General features: G+C 40.4%; 1 protein-coding gene across 2 annotated transcripts in view; it reads right to left on the reverse strand.

Annotated features, from left to right (window-relative positions):
• Positions 1-3,224: 3,224 nt before the first annotated feature.
• The window catches only part of pag1 (phosphoprotein membrane anchor with glycosphingolipid microdomains 1), a 49,230-nt gene continuing 36,256 nt past the window's right edge, over positions 3,225-16,198 (reverse strand). For both annotated transcript variants that reach the window (XM_053612990.1, XM_053612989.1), the window contains 3 exons: positions 13,454-13,556; positions 12,006-12,541; positions 3,225-4,937 (listed from right to left, as the gene is read on the reverse strand). In XM_053612990.1, coding sequence (XP_053468965.1) covers positions 4,629-4,937; positions 12,006-12,541; positions 13,454-13,556 — 948 coding nt within the window. In that variant the 3' untranslated portion in view covers positions 3,225-4,628. The remainder of the gene's footprint in view (positions 4,938-12,005; positions 12,542-13,453; positions 13,557-16,198) is intronic.

A 16,198-nucleotide genomic window follows, 5' to 3' on the forward strand; every position in this document is an offset into this window, starting at 1 on the left:
ACCCCTTGTGGGTGTCTTCCACTTAGGAGCCCTCAATAATAAGTTCCACTATTTTTCCCCCTGCAGTGACGCTCCTGGTTAGAGTTCTGCGGTGATGTACACTAACACATCTGACACATCGACATTTCAACACAATAAAACAAATCTATCAATTCTTACTGTTCTACCTAGTAGGCTTGCCAGTAAGGACAGTAATATAAGTATGCCAGCACTTGATACACATTTAATTGCATTTTGCTGATGATTTTTGACCATCATTGTATGATGATAGGTTTGGATGACAGATGGCCCTGTTCTTTGCATGACTTAAGAGTTTATATTATCCTGGCTGTCTGATCAAGGGATGACACTTGTGTGGAACGATTTCAATAAGATCTCCATGAGGTACTTTACTGTATCTCTGTTTTATATAATGTTTTCACTTTATCAATGAGATAAATGTTCATTGTGTGAAGCACGACGCACGAAGGGGAAAAATGTGTCTGTCAGGAATAAACCAAATTAAATTGTGCCTGGATGATACCAAAACTCATCATAGTCTTCACTCTGGTTATGCTTTGGGTCACTTTAAAAACAGTTTGTCTCAAGGTCCTGGATCATCAGAAACGACTGACCGTTGTAACCCTCCTACTAATACATTTTCTAGTGTAATTCATTCCTGAAATAACACATTATACAGACTCCTAAAATATTCCGCATTGAGTCAGGCCATCTGGTGTCCAGGCCTGTCATCATACGCTGATGGTCATCTGCAGAATCTGTATGTAGGTCAGTGTTACATGTATTGTCATGTTTTGGTGTAACAGAAGGCATTGGTAGGCATTGAGGACAAAATGGTGAGGATTGAAATTATTATGGAGATTGCGTGCAGTGTTTTCTGTGAACGGCCGAAAACTGAAAAATGTAATTGACCGGATTTTAACTGCACATTGTTTTATGCAACTCAAGTAAAATGAGTCATCAAATGAGTTAAATAATTTGCATATGCCTTATCTGAACGGTGTACTCGTGAACAGATCGTCTTTTCACGAAAACGGCCTCGTGTTCCGTCAGGCTTGTAGTGACTCGGAATATAAGTCACCAGAACAGCATCAGAATAAACATAAGACACATAAGAACATCGTCAAGATCATCACTATGAATCGCAGGATTTCGTTGCATTCTTTTGTGATTGTTGCAGCCAAAAATGCTTGATTTTGCTGCGGCCTTTTTCGAAGTCTGCGATGCAATTTGCGGAGTTTTTTGTGCTTTTTTTTGCGGAAAACTACTCGAATTGGCAAAATTTGCGGTTGCACAGCATTGTTTTGCGCGGTCTTTCGCAGCGACGTTTGTTTGTAGATGAGACCTTTTAGCTGTAGTCACGTTCGACGCACGTGAATCAGAGAGCTTTGGCTGAATGCGCGTTGTGATGACGTCACATGACGCATCTTGGCGCAAACCCGTGGGAAACCTGTGGTCATTTTAAATAATTGCAAGCTCCTCAGAATGTTGTCGCATGTACTTGGTTTTATGTTAATCTCTATGACCGCAAAATTGCGAAATCCTGGAGGGACTGAAACGTATGCACTGTTCACAAAAAACAAACAAACAAAAAAAAGCAAAGCAATATACGTACAGTTTGTGGAACTGTGATGGCCAGGGGGGCCAATAGTAATCCTGGTGACCCACCACCACCACCCCCCCACCCCCCAGGAGAATTTTCATCTTCTAGACAATTTTAAGTTCCCTAGGCTCCCAATCTAATTAGGGACTCGTCCCGTACCTCTCCCTTCATAGCACCTCCGGTGATAGCATTTGCAAACATGATGCTCTCTTAAAGATGGCAAATAGCAAAATTCCCTCTGTGGCATATCAGTATCCTGGATATAATAAAACATATGCAGTAACTATTGAGATTCAGTGATTTTTCTTTCTGTAATTTGATCCTACAACCACAGGATTTTTATAAAATGGTAAAGCCATTCTCTGAATGTACTGAAGAGGATGGATTTGGTACCATGGGGAATAAGTTGCCTTTTTATGCCCTGCTTTTTAATGGAAAACAGTAATGCCAGAAACACATCACTGCCCACAACATTCAAACAAGCACTGAGCAGTAGAATACTGCCATAATAGCACATACTGATGAATGATGCTGCTGCATTAGCGTAGACATGGTAAAAATTTCTACAGCATAATGTTGCGGTCTTGTTTTTGCATTGTGGAAGCAGATAAGAGGACACTTTCATGCTGTGTCTGACTTTGGAAGTACACGTCTCACAAAATCAAAAGTAGTTTACTACCTGTGAAACATGCAAAAGGTGTTTGTTTGTTTTTTTGGGTTTTTTTCCAAGAACAGTACCAGAATTTCTATTTGCTGTCCTTGGCAACAAGTCTCTTCAAATACAGTGATCCTTTTACTATGACTGATCTAGAGTGGGTTCTTTATATGCACAGATTTCTTTTTATGTAATGAGTACTAATAGATGTGTACTAACAGATGTACAAAACACACACGAGCTCTTCTGATAAGTCCAGCATGACTGCAATATTTAATTGGCAAATGACATTTTAAAAGATTATGATGATACAAAACAAATGCAGTAATACATATTTACAAAAAAAAAAAAATAATAAATCAAATAAAATGCACTCAATTCACTAGGATGCAAATGATAACAATATTATATTATATCGTGATATTAAATAATGGATGTACCTTCACAATACAGAGCTTGTACCAAGAAAATGTACCAACATTTTCACCAAACAGGACCCATTCACATTCACACCATAGGCCGTGGGACCCTCTTTACATTCTATAAACTTCCTTTTAAATCCCTTTTAAACAACCACAGCACTTAAAAAAAAAAAATTCCACACAGACTCCTGTGCTTGTGCTGTGAAAGAGATACATAATTAAAGCCTTCATCGAGAGAGGAGCGAAGACAGGCACATTATTGAAGTGGTATGTAAAATCGTACAACAGGTTAAGTCATGAATAAAGTTAATGCAGTGTCTGCTTTATACTTCGTGAAAAGCACTTCGTATCTGAAGTTTGTACGTGTTGGTAGTAGTGCCAAGGTGAGTACCTTTTGTGCTTTACAAATTTATGACTCTGTACCTCATCAATTTATATGACTGATCAATACTTAATTAATGAACGTAATTCATTTAGACACGCACGAAAATATTCTTCACTTCACAAACAATTTAGAAAATTCCTACATCAGCAATAGATATGCTTCCCCCCCTATGGTTGTTAGCATTATGAATCGATGTAATAGGATTGTACGTACCACAGGAGGTGATTTTTTATCTACATGATCCAGAAATGCCAACATGCTAACAAGATGCTAACAAGATGCTAACAAGATGCTAACAAGATTAAGCAAGAAAAAAAAAAAAACCAAACAAACAAAACATTTGTACCACAAAAACCCTAACATATGTAAGTATTATTTATAACTGTGCTGAACGGTACTACTCTTTTACCAACAAAAGAGAGAACAGCCCTGTCCTCATTCATCAAGATAAAGCCTGCGTTAAAAAAAAATCAAACACGTCTCAGGAACAGCGTCCTTTCCCATTCAGTGAACTGCCTTTTCCACTGAGCTAATTTTATTGACATGTAGTCTGATCACTGCTTTATGTAAAAAAAAAAATTTTTTTTAAAAAAGCATCGTTTTTCTGTAGCAAGGGGTCAAAAATTGTAAATGCCACAGCTAAATCTTACACGCTGGCATTTCTGTATAATCAACTCATCTTACTATAAGCTCTTAGTTTTGACTGCAAATGTGTCGAAAGTACTCTTTTTTTTTTTTTTTCTTTCCTATACATGTTGTGCATATTTCTTGCATGTTGATTTCTGATTCAAAAGCTGTGAGGTAATTAAATATATGCATTTTGCTATAGCGGTGTTGCTGGTTGTCTGTTCTAAGTGTCAAGCATCATAATGAGAGCACTGCGGTGACAATAAATTATGGCACCCAAATATTCACATCACACCACCATTCTGTACATACACTGCCTTTCATTCCTTTCAGTGATTGTTGCACTATGTCCGAATCCACACGGAACTAACCAGAAGTCTCTATAACATAATAAGAATTCTTTATAGCAAGAGAATCGTTCATCTTTAGTAACTGCGTTATCCTGGTCAGGATTAGGGAGGATGGATCTAGAGCCTATCCCAGGAACACTATTCGTTAGGCAGAAATATAAACTGGATGGGACGCCAGTCGATCACAGGTACATGGACTGGCATGCACTCACTCATTCATTCATTCACAGCTAGGAGCAATTTATCTTTGCCAATCCACCAACCGGCATCCTTTTTGGGATGTTGGAGGAAACCAGAGAACCCAGAGGAAACCCTTCATGTATACGTGACTCCACACGGACATTAACCCCAGCTCAGGATCGAACCAGGGACGCTGGAACTGTGATGTGGAAATACATCATTACATTTAAATGCCACAACAAATCTGAATAGTTTTTTTCTAAACCCCTACACCAACAGCAAAAGTGACCCCATATTCATTTCATTTACTGGAGTGCCGTCATTCTGAGGAAATAAGTGCTAAACTAAGCCCGTCTGATCCACTGCTACATCGCTCAGATTCGCTGAAGCGTTGTGTGACTCTCAGTCAGAGACGGGACGTCTCACTATTCAGCTCCAGCTCTCCAACATTTGCGTAGTCAGACTCCAAAAGCCCGTTATCCTGCTGGCCCTCATCCGGTACGCTCTTTGCGATCTTAATGGTCTCGTACCCCTGGTCTGTGTTCTCCGCAGGCTGCTCGGCAGGGGGTGAGGGGTACACGTCTCTCACCGTAGCGTACAGCTCGCTGGAGCTCGACTCCACCACTATGCCCCTGATCTCGCCGATACTGCTGTAGTCGGGTTCATTCTCCTCTTCCTTCGCTGGCTTATCTACAGTGGAGTACAGGGCCGATAACTGCAGGGGGGCAGAAAAAGAAAATAAGCAGTCTGGTTCTACAGTCAGTTTAAAAATCGGAATTTATTTACTGTAATATCACCAACATCTTGTTCTAATTCATTGTACATTCTGCGTATTTGGTCAGCATGAGAACTGAAACAGAATAATGTGGATAATTAACCATTATTGTGAGAAAGTTGTTCCAACAGTTGTGTTTGTATGTAGGAGTTATTTTATTACAGATTACAGTCCAGATTTGGGATACAATTTTATTTGAAATATAAATGATGCTTTTAAAATTTATTCCCAGCTATTTAATTCATCGTATTTTTTTTTATTTTAATTGTATGAGCTACACTATATGGGAAAAGGTTTGTGGACACTTGACCATCACACCCATATGTAGGCTTTCCCTAAACGGTTGTCACAAAGTTGGAAGAAATTGTTTTGTATGCTGTAGCATTCAAATTTCCCTCCACTGGAACTAAGAGGCCCGAACCTGTTCCAACATGACAGTGTCTCTGTGCACAAAGCGAGCTCCATGAAGACATGGTTTGCCAAGGATGGAGTGGAAGATCTCACGTAGCCTGCACAGAGCCCTGACCTCAACCCCAGGCCTCCTCGGCCGACATCAGTGCCTGATCTCACTAATGCTCTTGTAGGCAAGTCATTGACTTTACACAGTATATACAGTGATTGGGTTGAATGGACAAATCCCCACAGCCATGATCCATAATCTAGAAAGCCTTCCCAGAAGATTGGAGGTTATTAAAACAGTAAATGGGGACTAAATCTGGAATAGGATATTCAAAAAGCATATATGAGTGTGATGGTCAGGTGTCCGCAAACTTCTGTCCGTGCAGTGCAAGTTAATGAGCTTCATAGCTTGGTTTATACAGCTAGAAATAAGACGAACTGTTCTTTTGTAGCAGGCTTTTATCATTTTTGTCTCGCACCACTGACTCGGAATGGACAAGATGTTTGTTTTGAATTTGACACATGAAGAATAAAAAAAAAAGAAAAGAAAAAAGCTGTGACTTAATGTCTCCAGCCCTGTAGCTAGTCTCTGGTCCAATGAGTTCGTGTGATTGGATAAACAGCAACAGATAATCTACTACAGAATCTATGATGGTTCATGTTTAGAAAACCGAAGTCACTGAACTACGAGCAGTATTTTTCATACGTTTATTGGTTCTGCTACGGTATTTTCCCCTCGTACTCAGTTTGGTCCTCTCAAATACTTTGCTCGGCCTTGTTTGGACTACAGTTGCTAGATGACCTCTATCTTAGAAATACCATGATTCACAATATTATCAGCAGTAGATCTCAGAAGCATGTAGAGCTTCTGTTTATATTTCTGGTCCAGAAATCAGCACCGCCCCCCAGCTGGGACGGCACTTCTTAAAACACACTCACGCTCAGGTGAAAAGAGCTGGGTGATCTCTTACCATCAATGCCACAGCTTTCCATTCTAACCTGATTAAAGTGTTGTATTTCATTTGCTAGTTCGTGATATGTAATGGACGGATTTTGTTTTCTTTTTGGCAACAGATATGGTATATTTACAAAGCAGATCGATGCACGAGTTATTAATTAAGAAGTCCTGTAGTCAGTCAATACTAGACACCTCGGTCATCTTGGAGGAAGAAACAGTCTATAAAAGGTAGTGATTTTTCTTGCAGGAAATTTGCAGGTAAGTTTTCAACATGCCGAGTTTATCGTTATCTTCACAGGCTTAACCCTCCTATTATGTTGGGGGGGGGGAAAAGTTACATCCATTATGTTATTGGAGTCAAAATGACTTCCACAGTTTAAATACACACAAAAACAGCAAAGAACAGCTTAAAACAGTAAACCTTTATTACGGCTTGTCTGAGACAAGCCATAAGAAGAGATATTTGCATACAAGTTCATGAGCCTAAATGAGGAAAGTCAAAAAATCTCAAATATAGCATAATAGGAGGGTTAATGTGGGTTAATACAAAATGAAATTTGTGTGAAGAAGCGATTTATCCACTTTACCGTTTTGAAGATTTGACCCCTTTACCGCTGTGGACGTTTTTGATATGACGCATCCTACTGAAAGTGCACCAGCTCAGAAATTTTGTTGCATTCATATTGGTTTAATCCAACCAATATTTCTAATAGCATATGCTTGGCTGTGTCAAAGAAGGGACTCAACATTATTTGACAGACAGATGACATATGGGGACATTTACAACAACAGAGTGTTGAAGAGGTTAAGAGCCTCGTGGCATCAGATGCTACGTTCAGTCATGTCAATAAACGAACATAATCATCTGCCTTATGAACGCATGCACATATACAGCACATATATGCAAGTTGTTCCCTTTAGCAGCTCAGTGCCGTGTCGACACAATGAGTCCATCACAGCAGCAGGCTGAAAAGTGCTTCAAGCTCTTGTCTTCAACACAGACACGCACGGTCTGTAAAAATGATTGGCATGATGGATGTGGACGGGCGGGACTAAAAACCCAGAGGTACTCCAGTAATAATTCCATTACTCCACGTCATTGTAAAATTATTCCATTCTGAATAAGGCTATAGACAACAGAAATTCCTCTGCTATCTGGGTAACGTTCCTCTTCCCCGTTGATCAGCGCATCCCTGGCTGAACGATGCCATCGGTTCGCTTGTATACATAAGAAGGCAGCTAGGTCAGACTGCTAGCTAGTGTGCAGTAAAGGGGAAGCAACTAGTGAACGGATATTTTCGGTAAAGTTTTTTTTTTAGCACTCCACAGCTTTGTGACTGTTTTATCAGTGGTTACACTGGTTCAACAGTCATATTATAGTAAATATCCGACAGGTGGGTGCACCTGCCCAGCATGACACAACACCCGCAAAGAAAGTCTTTATGAGGGAATCAAAAACAAAACAAGGACATCCCTTTACATGCTGATTACCTGTTGAGCCGTACCTCATTAAGATGTTCTCCTGCTGGCAGAGCACACAGCTGTACACTAAACAATACAACATACTGCCATGATGGACCCGTAATTAACTTAACCTAAAGCTGTTACTGTTGCGTGTGTATGGCTGGGGGGTGGGGGTAGTATATGTGTACACAGCACATGTGATGTGTGGCAGTATATTCATGTGTCCCACTGCTACCTGACTAATCTATCAAGAAGTCGAGCGGTTACACTGACAGTGGACACCTGGAACATACTGTGCTCACTGCAGTGCAGAGCTCTCTCTCTCTCACACACACACACACACCATCAAGCCAGCTGTTTCCTAACCCCTGGTGTGTGCAGACTTCCATTTAGCCACACACTCACCTCTCTGGGGTAAATAATGAGTTCTGAATGGAGTTGATATCGAACAGCTGCATTTCACACAAAGATGCAGGAGCAAACTAGGAGTACATTGTTTAGGGGTCTAGGAATTGAATATGTTCCATGTAGCTAGGAAAGTAATTTGAAAGTGAATCAATCATGAATTACAGAGCCTTAACATGCAACAACCTTCAAATAATCAGAAACAGTTTCTCATAAATCAGACTAGTTAAAACCTGTGATCAGCAACCAACCCCTTTTACATTCCTGCGTTCTCTATCGACTCGAAATCTGCCATCCTAACTCTGCACGTTGATAGATTTCATTTCTTCTGTTTTATTACACGTGCTAATTCAGCTAGCCATTTCTTTGACCACCTCTTGGAATGTAATGCTTTCCACGCCGATGAGGCGATCGGCTGTACCTAAAAACGTGACGGTGTAAACTGAGGCCAGATTAAATCGCATTTTGTTTTCATTGTGTTGAGAGTTAATGTTAATCTACATAACGCTCATGTGCAAATACAGAAGGCCTGAAGTGGCTTTTTTTTTTTTTCCCGCAAATGCGAAATGCAAATGTGATTGGTTGAAAGCATGGCCACACCTTAATTGTCCCCAGCAAACAGGGGACGTCCATTTAGGTCCGCATTTGGTCCGGTTTATAACGTTCGCGCTGGCAGACGTTCCGAGGACGTCAGTGATAACGTAAATCATAACACTACTGAATGTGTTCGTTTCAGCGAAAGTCCCCTAAACTTCCCGAATGGCTGCTGGACGTCCTGTTAACGTCCCCTTCAACGCCCATAGGACATCAAGGGGACTTTCGGGGGATGTTCGGGGGACTTTCGTCGACGATATGAATTTTGTTCCTGTATATTAAAAATGTTTAACTAACATTCACATTTGTTTGTTTCGTGTTTCTACTGAAGGATGCATTAAAAAAGAGTGATTGTTTGTGCCGTATTTGATTATATATGTAAATCAACAGTAAAGTTGTAGTGAGTTGATTACATAAATGAATACATTTTTTAGATTTTTTTTTAGCTGCCTCTCCAAAGGCATATAATTGTCAGAAGGCATCATAGGACCTATTTTACAACCCCATTTTACCCCAGAAGTGAAGCATCACACACCACAACTGCTCTGCAATGCTTTTGTTGTGTATGTGAAAGCATGTGATTTTTTTTTTGCTTTCTTGTACCGGTATAATAATTCAGTCCCTCCAGGAGTTTGTGATTATGAGTTCACAGAAATGAACGCAAAAGCAAGGAAACTCGGAGGAGCTTGCAGTTTTTCAAAATGACCGCAGATTTGGGCCAAGATGCATCATGTGACATCATCACAAGGTGCATTTATCCAAAGCCCTCTTCGATTCACGTGCGTTGAGTACAGCTAGAAGGTCTCAATTACCAACAAACATCACAGCGAAAGACAAAACAAAAGCATTTCCCGCGATTGCGATTTCGCCAAAATCAAGTAGTTTTCCACACAAAAAAAGCCCCCCCCCCAAAAAAACTCACAAATTTTGTGGAGAAAAACGCAGCGAAATCGAGCATCAACAAAAACTCCGCAAAATCCTGTATGGACTGATAACTGTAGGATGTAAATATTGTTCTGACCATCAGATCACTGCATTATGACTGTACGTTATCACATAGGATTTTCACTTACATGCGTTGCATTTTTGCTGTTAGAACATTCAGAAAGTGTCAATGATAAGGCTGAAATATCGCCCATGTGCGGCTTGATTATGGGCATTGCCCACTTTAATGACGCGTGGTTAAATCTGCAGAGTAATTAGTGTTTGTATTTTCATTTAGGATGTCATCTCTACAGGAGACAGTTGAGTTACTTGAGATAGATACTAAATAAAAAAATGTTCCCATACAATCTGTAAATCTATATAAAGCTCTGAGGCTGGACTGTACTCTAACTCCAGCTACTGCAGAAGGCTCCAAATGAGTTGGACAACATCTGGTGATTATTACGTCCTCAAGAGATTAATAGATCCCCAAGACACATACATGCAGTTTGACGGATGAGACAAATCACCAGTGGCCCACTCGGAGCTGAGGTACATACAGAGTTAGAAGAGTCGACCCTAAACTAAGGCCATATGGGTACTGGGGGAGGGAAAACGAGAGCGTGAGATGGTGGGTGACAATAAATTGCTGCCTTTCGATTCAAGAGCCGCAGGTGGCCTGGATGTGCAGCGGGAGAGGGCAAACCTGACTGCTGTACACACCTCATCTTTATTACTGATGAACTAATTGGCTGTACGGGCCAAGTCAAAAGAAGCAGAGATACAGACAGACAGAGAGAGAGAGGACAAAGGGCAGATGTGAGTAGAGGTGTGTGTGTGTGTGTGTGTGTGTGTGTGCGTGTGCACATGGAGGTATGGAGCTCCAAGCAAACAGCGGCTCAGCATGAGCTGTCCGTTCTCCTCCACAGATGGCTTCATTTGTATGCTGCGGCTGCACAGCTACCCAGAGCAACCCACCTAAAAGATCATAATTAAGTAGGAGTCGCTAGCTATTGTTCCCCTCCTGTGTCTAATTTTAGCTCTCTTTCCTCTGCAGAGAAAAAAGGGACAGCTAGCTTTAGGAGACATTAACTTTATGACCTTTAGAATTACTAAACTACTAATGAAAATTCTCAAATTGTTTTCTTTAGCATGACAAAAACCAGCCTGATGGTTTTGCTATCCCAGGACGATTTTTCACCGCTTACCGAGTACAAATTAGAGTGACATTTCGTTTGGCTCAGTTACCCTAAACATAATTAAACAAGTCAGAACACAATAAAACACAGCCTGAGACATGTGTGGAAAGGGGGTGGGGCTGAAACCGTACTGAAAACTCATTTGTTCAGTGGTCAGACAGGAAAAGTGTAAACAAACCTCTGGCGAGTGCGTGTAGAAATGAGAGAAATCAGCCAAGCGCAGCGAAACTGAGCCAGTGCTAAATAAATGATTAAATAAAAACCAAGCCCAGGGTGCCAATACTTTAATCTTAACAGAAATGAAGAGTGCAATTTTTGTCAGAAGAGATTAAAATATAAGAAATACGACCGTCGTCTAGTAAGACGATATTTACCGTATGTGTCTGTCACAGGAATTATAAATGGCATGCCACTGGCCATGTAGTGCAGAGCTGTGCGGGATCAACAACGCCGTTATGTTATATTCTCTAAAGTGAGCACACCGCAATTAGGAAGCCACTTGGGAAATCAATAATATATTATAGTAATTATAATATCGACTCTTTTTTTTGGTTTGTTTGTTTCAGAAAATTATTTGTTTAAGAAAGCAGCAATTTGAGCTTCTTTATGATTTAGGCACGGAGTTCTTAACGTAGCCCTTATGTAAGGTTTATTCTGAGGCTGTGTAAATTTACAAGCTCATTCATGTTCAGAAATATTTTTTTCACATTCAAAAGATATTAATTCATTTAATCAGCTGCTTCATTTTTACTAATTAGCCCAAAAGGGAAATTTTGCTTGTTAACTAATTTGGCACAGACTGTTTCATTTAAAAATATCAAGTACTTGATTTATTTATTTATTTATTTTAAAAATGTGTTCCACTACAAAATTACTTGAAGTGCTCTTTTCAGACACTTTAAGCCACCGCACTTTAAAATTCACTATATTTACTATATTATACTAAATATACACTAAATTAACTATTAGCAACTGCTTTATTTGTTTGTTTTTGAGGGATTCTCTTTAGGAAGTAAGCTGGCATTAAAAAATTCAGAATTCAGAGCTCTCTTATGTACTCCTCACCTCTCCATTCTGCAGCGTAGTGATGTTTTGGTTATCATTCTCATCCAGCACTTTATCGGGTATAGGTGGTGGATTCTCCTCCTCTACGGGTTGCTCTACAGCTGAGCGCTGGGCCTCGGCGTCTACACTGTAGCGGCTCTTCTTCTTAAGGTCGATGGAGGCGTACTCGGCGCCGTCGGCCAGCGGGCACAGGTCGGGCGTGCCAGGGCTGGGGCTCAGGTGCCCGTTGGGCTTGGCAGTCGGAGGCTCGTCAGGGGTCAGTGTGCCGTTGGTGAGGCATGCCTCCTTTAACTCTTTTACCGTCTCATAGGGAGAGTCTTCTACAGCATCATGTGAGGCTCCGTCCTTCAGCACCTCGTACGTGCTGTCCCCAGCTCTGCACTCTTCAGAGGCTTCGGCCGCATCCCGCAGACTGTTGGCGCAGGGAATGCTGGGTAACTCGCGGTCCTGGTGGCATTTAGAAGAGCGATGCTCTGACTGGATGGACAGCATATCTTCTGAAGGGTGTGGGCTCGTGTCCACGGTGTCTGTAAGGACTGACACAGAGACAAGCAGAGACAATGAAGTGTGCTGCTGATTCAGTATCAGTATAGGCAAGACAAGCGCCAATATTAAGTCACAATAATTGCCTAACCTTTAATAAATGTCCCATCTGTCATCTGTCTGTCAAATACTGTTGAGTCCCTTCTTTGACACAGCCAAGCATATGCTATTAGAAATATTGGTTGGATTAAACCAATATGAATGCAACAAAATTTCTGAGCTGGTGCACTTTCAGTAGGATGTGCACCACAGTTTATTGACGAGTTCGCTCTACAACTATGCCGTTATATGGTTAGCTCTTTTAAGCCGACTAATATAGGTAGCTAGGCAACTCGCTAATTTAACTAATAACATAATATAAATATTGTTTTGAAGGCCATAGTTTGTTTCCTGATTAAATAGATGTCAACAGATAAAGGATCGAAATCATAGTTACACTTTTATCTTCCACATCCCCGTCCCTGTTAAGATACTGTTGCATGGCCTGCATTTGCATACTGGAACATAACTGGCTCTTATATTTTATGATCCCTTAACATTTGGCTGTCAAATAAGGGTGACAAACAGGCAGGCTACAGTGACCATTTTTGCACCTTGAATAGTCTGTACATTCAAATTAATAAGATAATAAGATTGAATCATTTAAAAACAAATCTAAAGGAAACCTAAAAACTCAAATATGATGCTTAACTGGTAGTAAGATGGTGTTGTATACAAGACATGCACATAGAGAACAACAGTTTTGCCCACTATGTTTGTCAAAACTTTAGAAGCACAATAACATTCGTGACTGTATTAAATGATTGCGTTACACAGGTTATCATAACCAATTATCATCACTCGCCTAAAGATAGATTCATATATAATGTATATGACAGTAAACTTGAACATATGAGGCTTTTTACCTGTACCACTTGTCAGAGGCCCATTGAAGGAGCTACTGGCCACCAGGTCAGTGGCATGACTGCCTGTATCTGCTGTTTGGCTACAGGTTTCCTTTTCTGACACCTGCACAGAGACAGAACAGACACAGTTCGTTAGCAAGGACAAATCGAGACACATCTGTATTGTCAGGAATTATTATATTCAGTGACGGCTGATAGTGGGCTAAAATCTAAGATCTAGGGTTGAGTATTATACAACGAGGTCTCATCAATGGCATAATAAATATGATGTGGGGCAAAAACTATTATGCACACATACTTTAAGAAAAACCATAAATCATAAATGCAGCCACCTGGTAGTGTTGTGTGGTAAACACAAAAGCTAGGGATAGGGTGAGACCATTACAGAGATATTGCTTTCCACTACAAATCATCAGCTATCCACTGAAACCATCACCATTATTGGTTCTTAATGGTATCCACTAGACGTAACATGCCACCAAGAGAAGACAGCTAATTACCAGTAGAGACCCACAGGGCCACTACAATTTCCATTAAAACCAATACAATTCCAGTTATAACCATTAAAACCATTACAAATTCTATGAGGGTTTCAGCAGGGGGAATAAAAACAGTGACGTTAGAGTAAAAACTCCACCTCGTACACGTTTACCAGGACTCTTTCACAGGCTCCTTATCAATCACTGCCACTGATAGGCTAAATGAATCTACACTTGAGTCTCACGTCATCACACCATTCTGTGTATTATTATTATTATTATTATTTTTTACAGCAGTTGGTGGTGCTGTTGTGCTTGATTCCACAACAGCCCAACAAATAACCCTCTTTAAGACGTTTGTTAAAAGCAAATTATTTAATCTGGATATCAAATATGAAATCTTATACTGATGTGTTTTTATCTTTGAAAGGTGAGGGGCATAACCCTGCTGGCCTGTTTATACCAGCCACCCCTGGAGAGAACAAACCCCACAAACAAGTGGATGGACGTCTTTGTGTTTTTAGCGCATCAGACGGCAGACGGTTGCACCACCGTGTGGTGGCTTTGTGATCTCCACCATAATCAGTTTGATGAGGTCTCACATCCTCAGGAGCCAGTCTGCTTGTCATCTAAAGACAAATACCCCTATTTAACCTGTCAGCCCATGACAGGTACAGCCATTTAAGTGAAGATTTCTTTGGTGTTTTCCCCTCACAAGCCGAATATTATTGTGTAAAGGCTGGTTTCAAGATGTTCAGCAAAGTTTAAAGGAGTTCTGGTTCCCTGGTGTTTTGTGTGCACATGTGACAGGGTATGATTACACAGATTATGTCAGATTCTTGCCAAAGGACTTGCTGCATCCCTCCATGCTCGATTCACATTACACTGACACAGCCATTCAAGCATCTCTGGCTTCTTACAGCATACAGAACAAGCTTAGTTCGACTAAATTTTTTTTTGTTGTGTGTGTAATTAGACAAAATGGCTAGCAAGTTGGCTGCAAGTTGGCTGACCCCCTCAGAACAAATTGAATTTATGAACATAATCCGACTATTCAAACATTATACACAAATGAACAGAGATATTGTGGTTATTTATTTCTAGTTACAGAACACATTTGGTTGACAGTATTTTATAGGCCAGATTTGTTTTTGAATAAATTGGGTTTTTAACCTATTTAACCTATAAGAACTCAATAATAAATGTGTGTGTTTTATTTATATATATACACACACACAAACACATACATACATATATATATATATATATATATATATATATATATATATATATATATATATATATATATATATATATATATATACACACACACACAAATATATATATATACACACACACACATATATATATATATATATATAGATGGATAGATGGATAGATAGATAGAGAGAGAGAGAGAGCGCACACGATGGTTAGCACGTTTGCCTCACACCTACAAGGTTGGGGGTTTGAATCCCGCCTCTGCCCTATGTGCACAGAGTTTGCATGTTCTCTCCATGCTCCGGGGGTTTCCTCCGGGTGCTCTGGTCTCCTCCACCAGTCCAAAGACAAGCGTTGTAGGCTGACTGGCATTTCTATAATGTCCATAGTGTGTGAATGGGTGTGTGATTGTTCTTAAGTTGTTTTTAACCAAGAAAATCTAGATCCACATGCACCAGCCTGGGCATATACCAGTCCAGGCAATGAGCCATGAACACAAGTTGGCAACCATATTGAGACATGGCTACTAGCAACAATGGAAGCTTAATACTTTCCCACAGTGTCTGTGTGTGTGTGTGTGTGTGTGTGTGTGTGTGTGTGTGTATCTATGCTGTGCATGTGCACAACCCTGTATACCCTTCAGTTTCAATATGCAAGTGCATTCATCACATGATGAGTCAAATGAGATTTTCATAGATGCTCCCTGCTTCTAAACAACGCTGGACTCCTGACCTTTTGTCTCACATGATAATTTCCCAGCCTCCATGCAGAGGGCACATGCACAGAAAGGCTCCGCATGTCCCGAAGCGAAACAAAGCGGCGAGTCTGTCTGCTTCATGTTTTCCTCCCACGGAGAGCGAGCTCCACAAAGCCCCTTCAGTGTGCTATGTTCTACCCCGTCCTCAAACTACAAAACTACTAAATAAACCGTACACCAGATTCTAACACTACACATCAGCTCTCTCCAAAGCAACTCTGACTCAGCTAAAACAGCTCTCTGTGAGAGCTGTTCAAAAAAAAAAAAAAAAAAAAAAAGCCTGAAAAA

This window comes from Ictalurus furcatus, chromosome 24 (genome assembly GCF_023375685.1).
Source record: "Ictalurus furcatus strain D&B chromosome 24, Billie_1.0, whole genome shotgun sequence".
In the NCBI taxonomy this organism is placed as follows: Eukaryota; Metazoa; Chordata; class Actinopteri; order Siluriformes; family Ictaluridae; genus Ictalurus; species Ictalurus furcatus.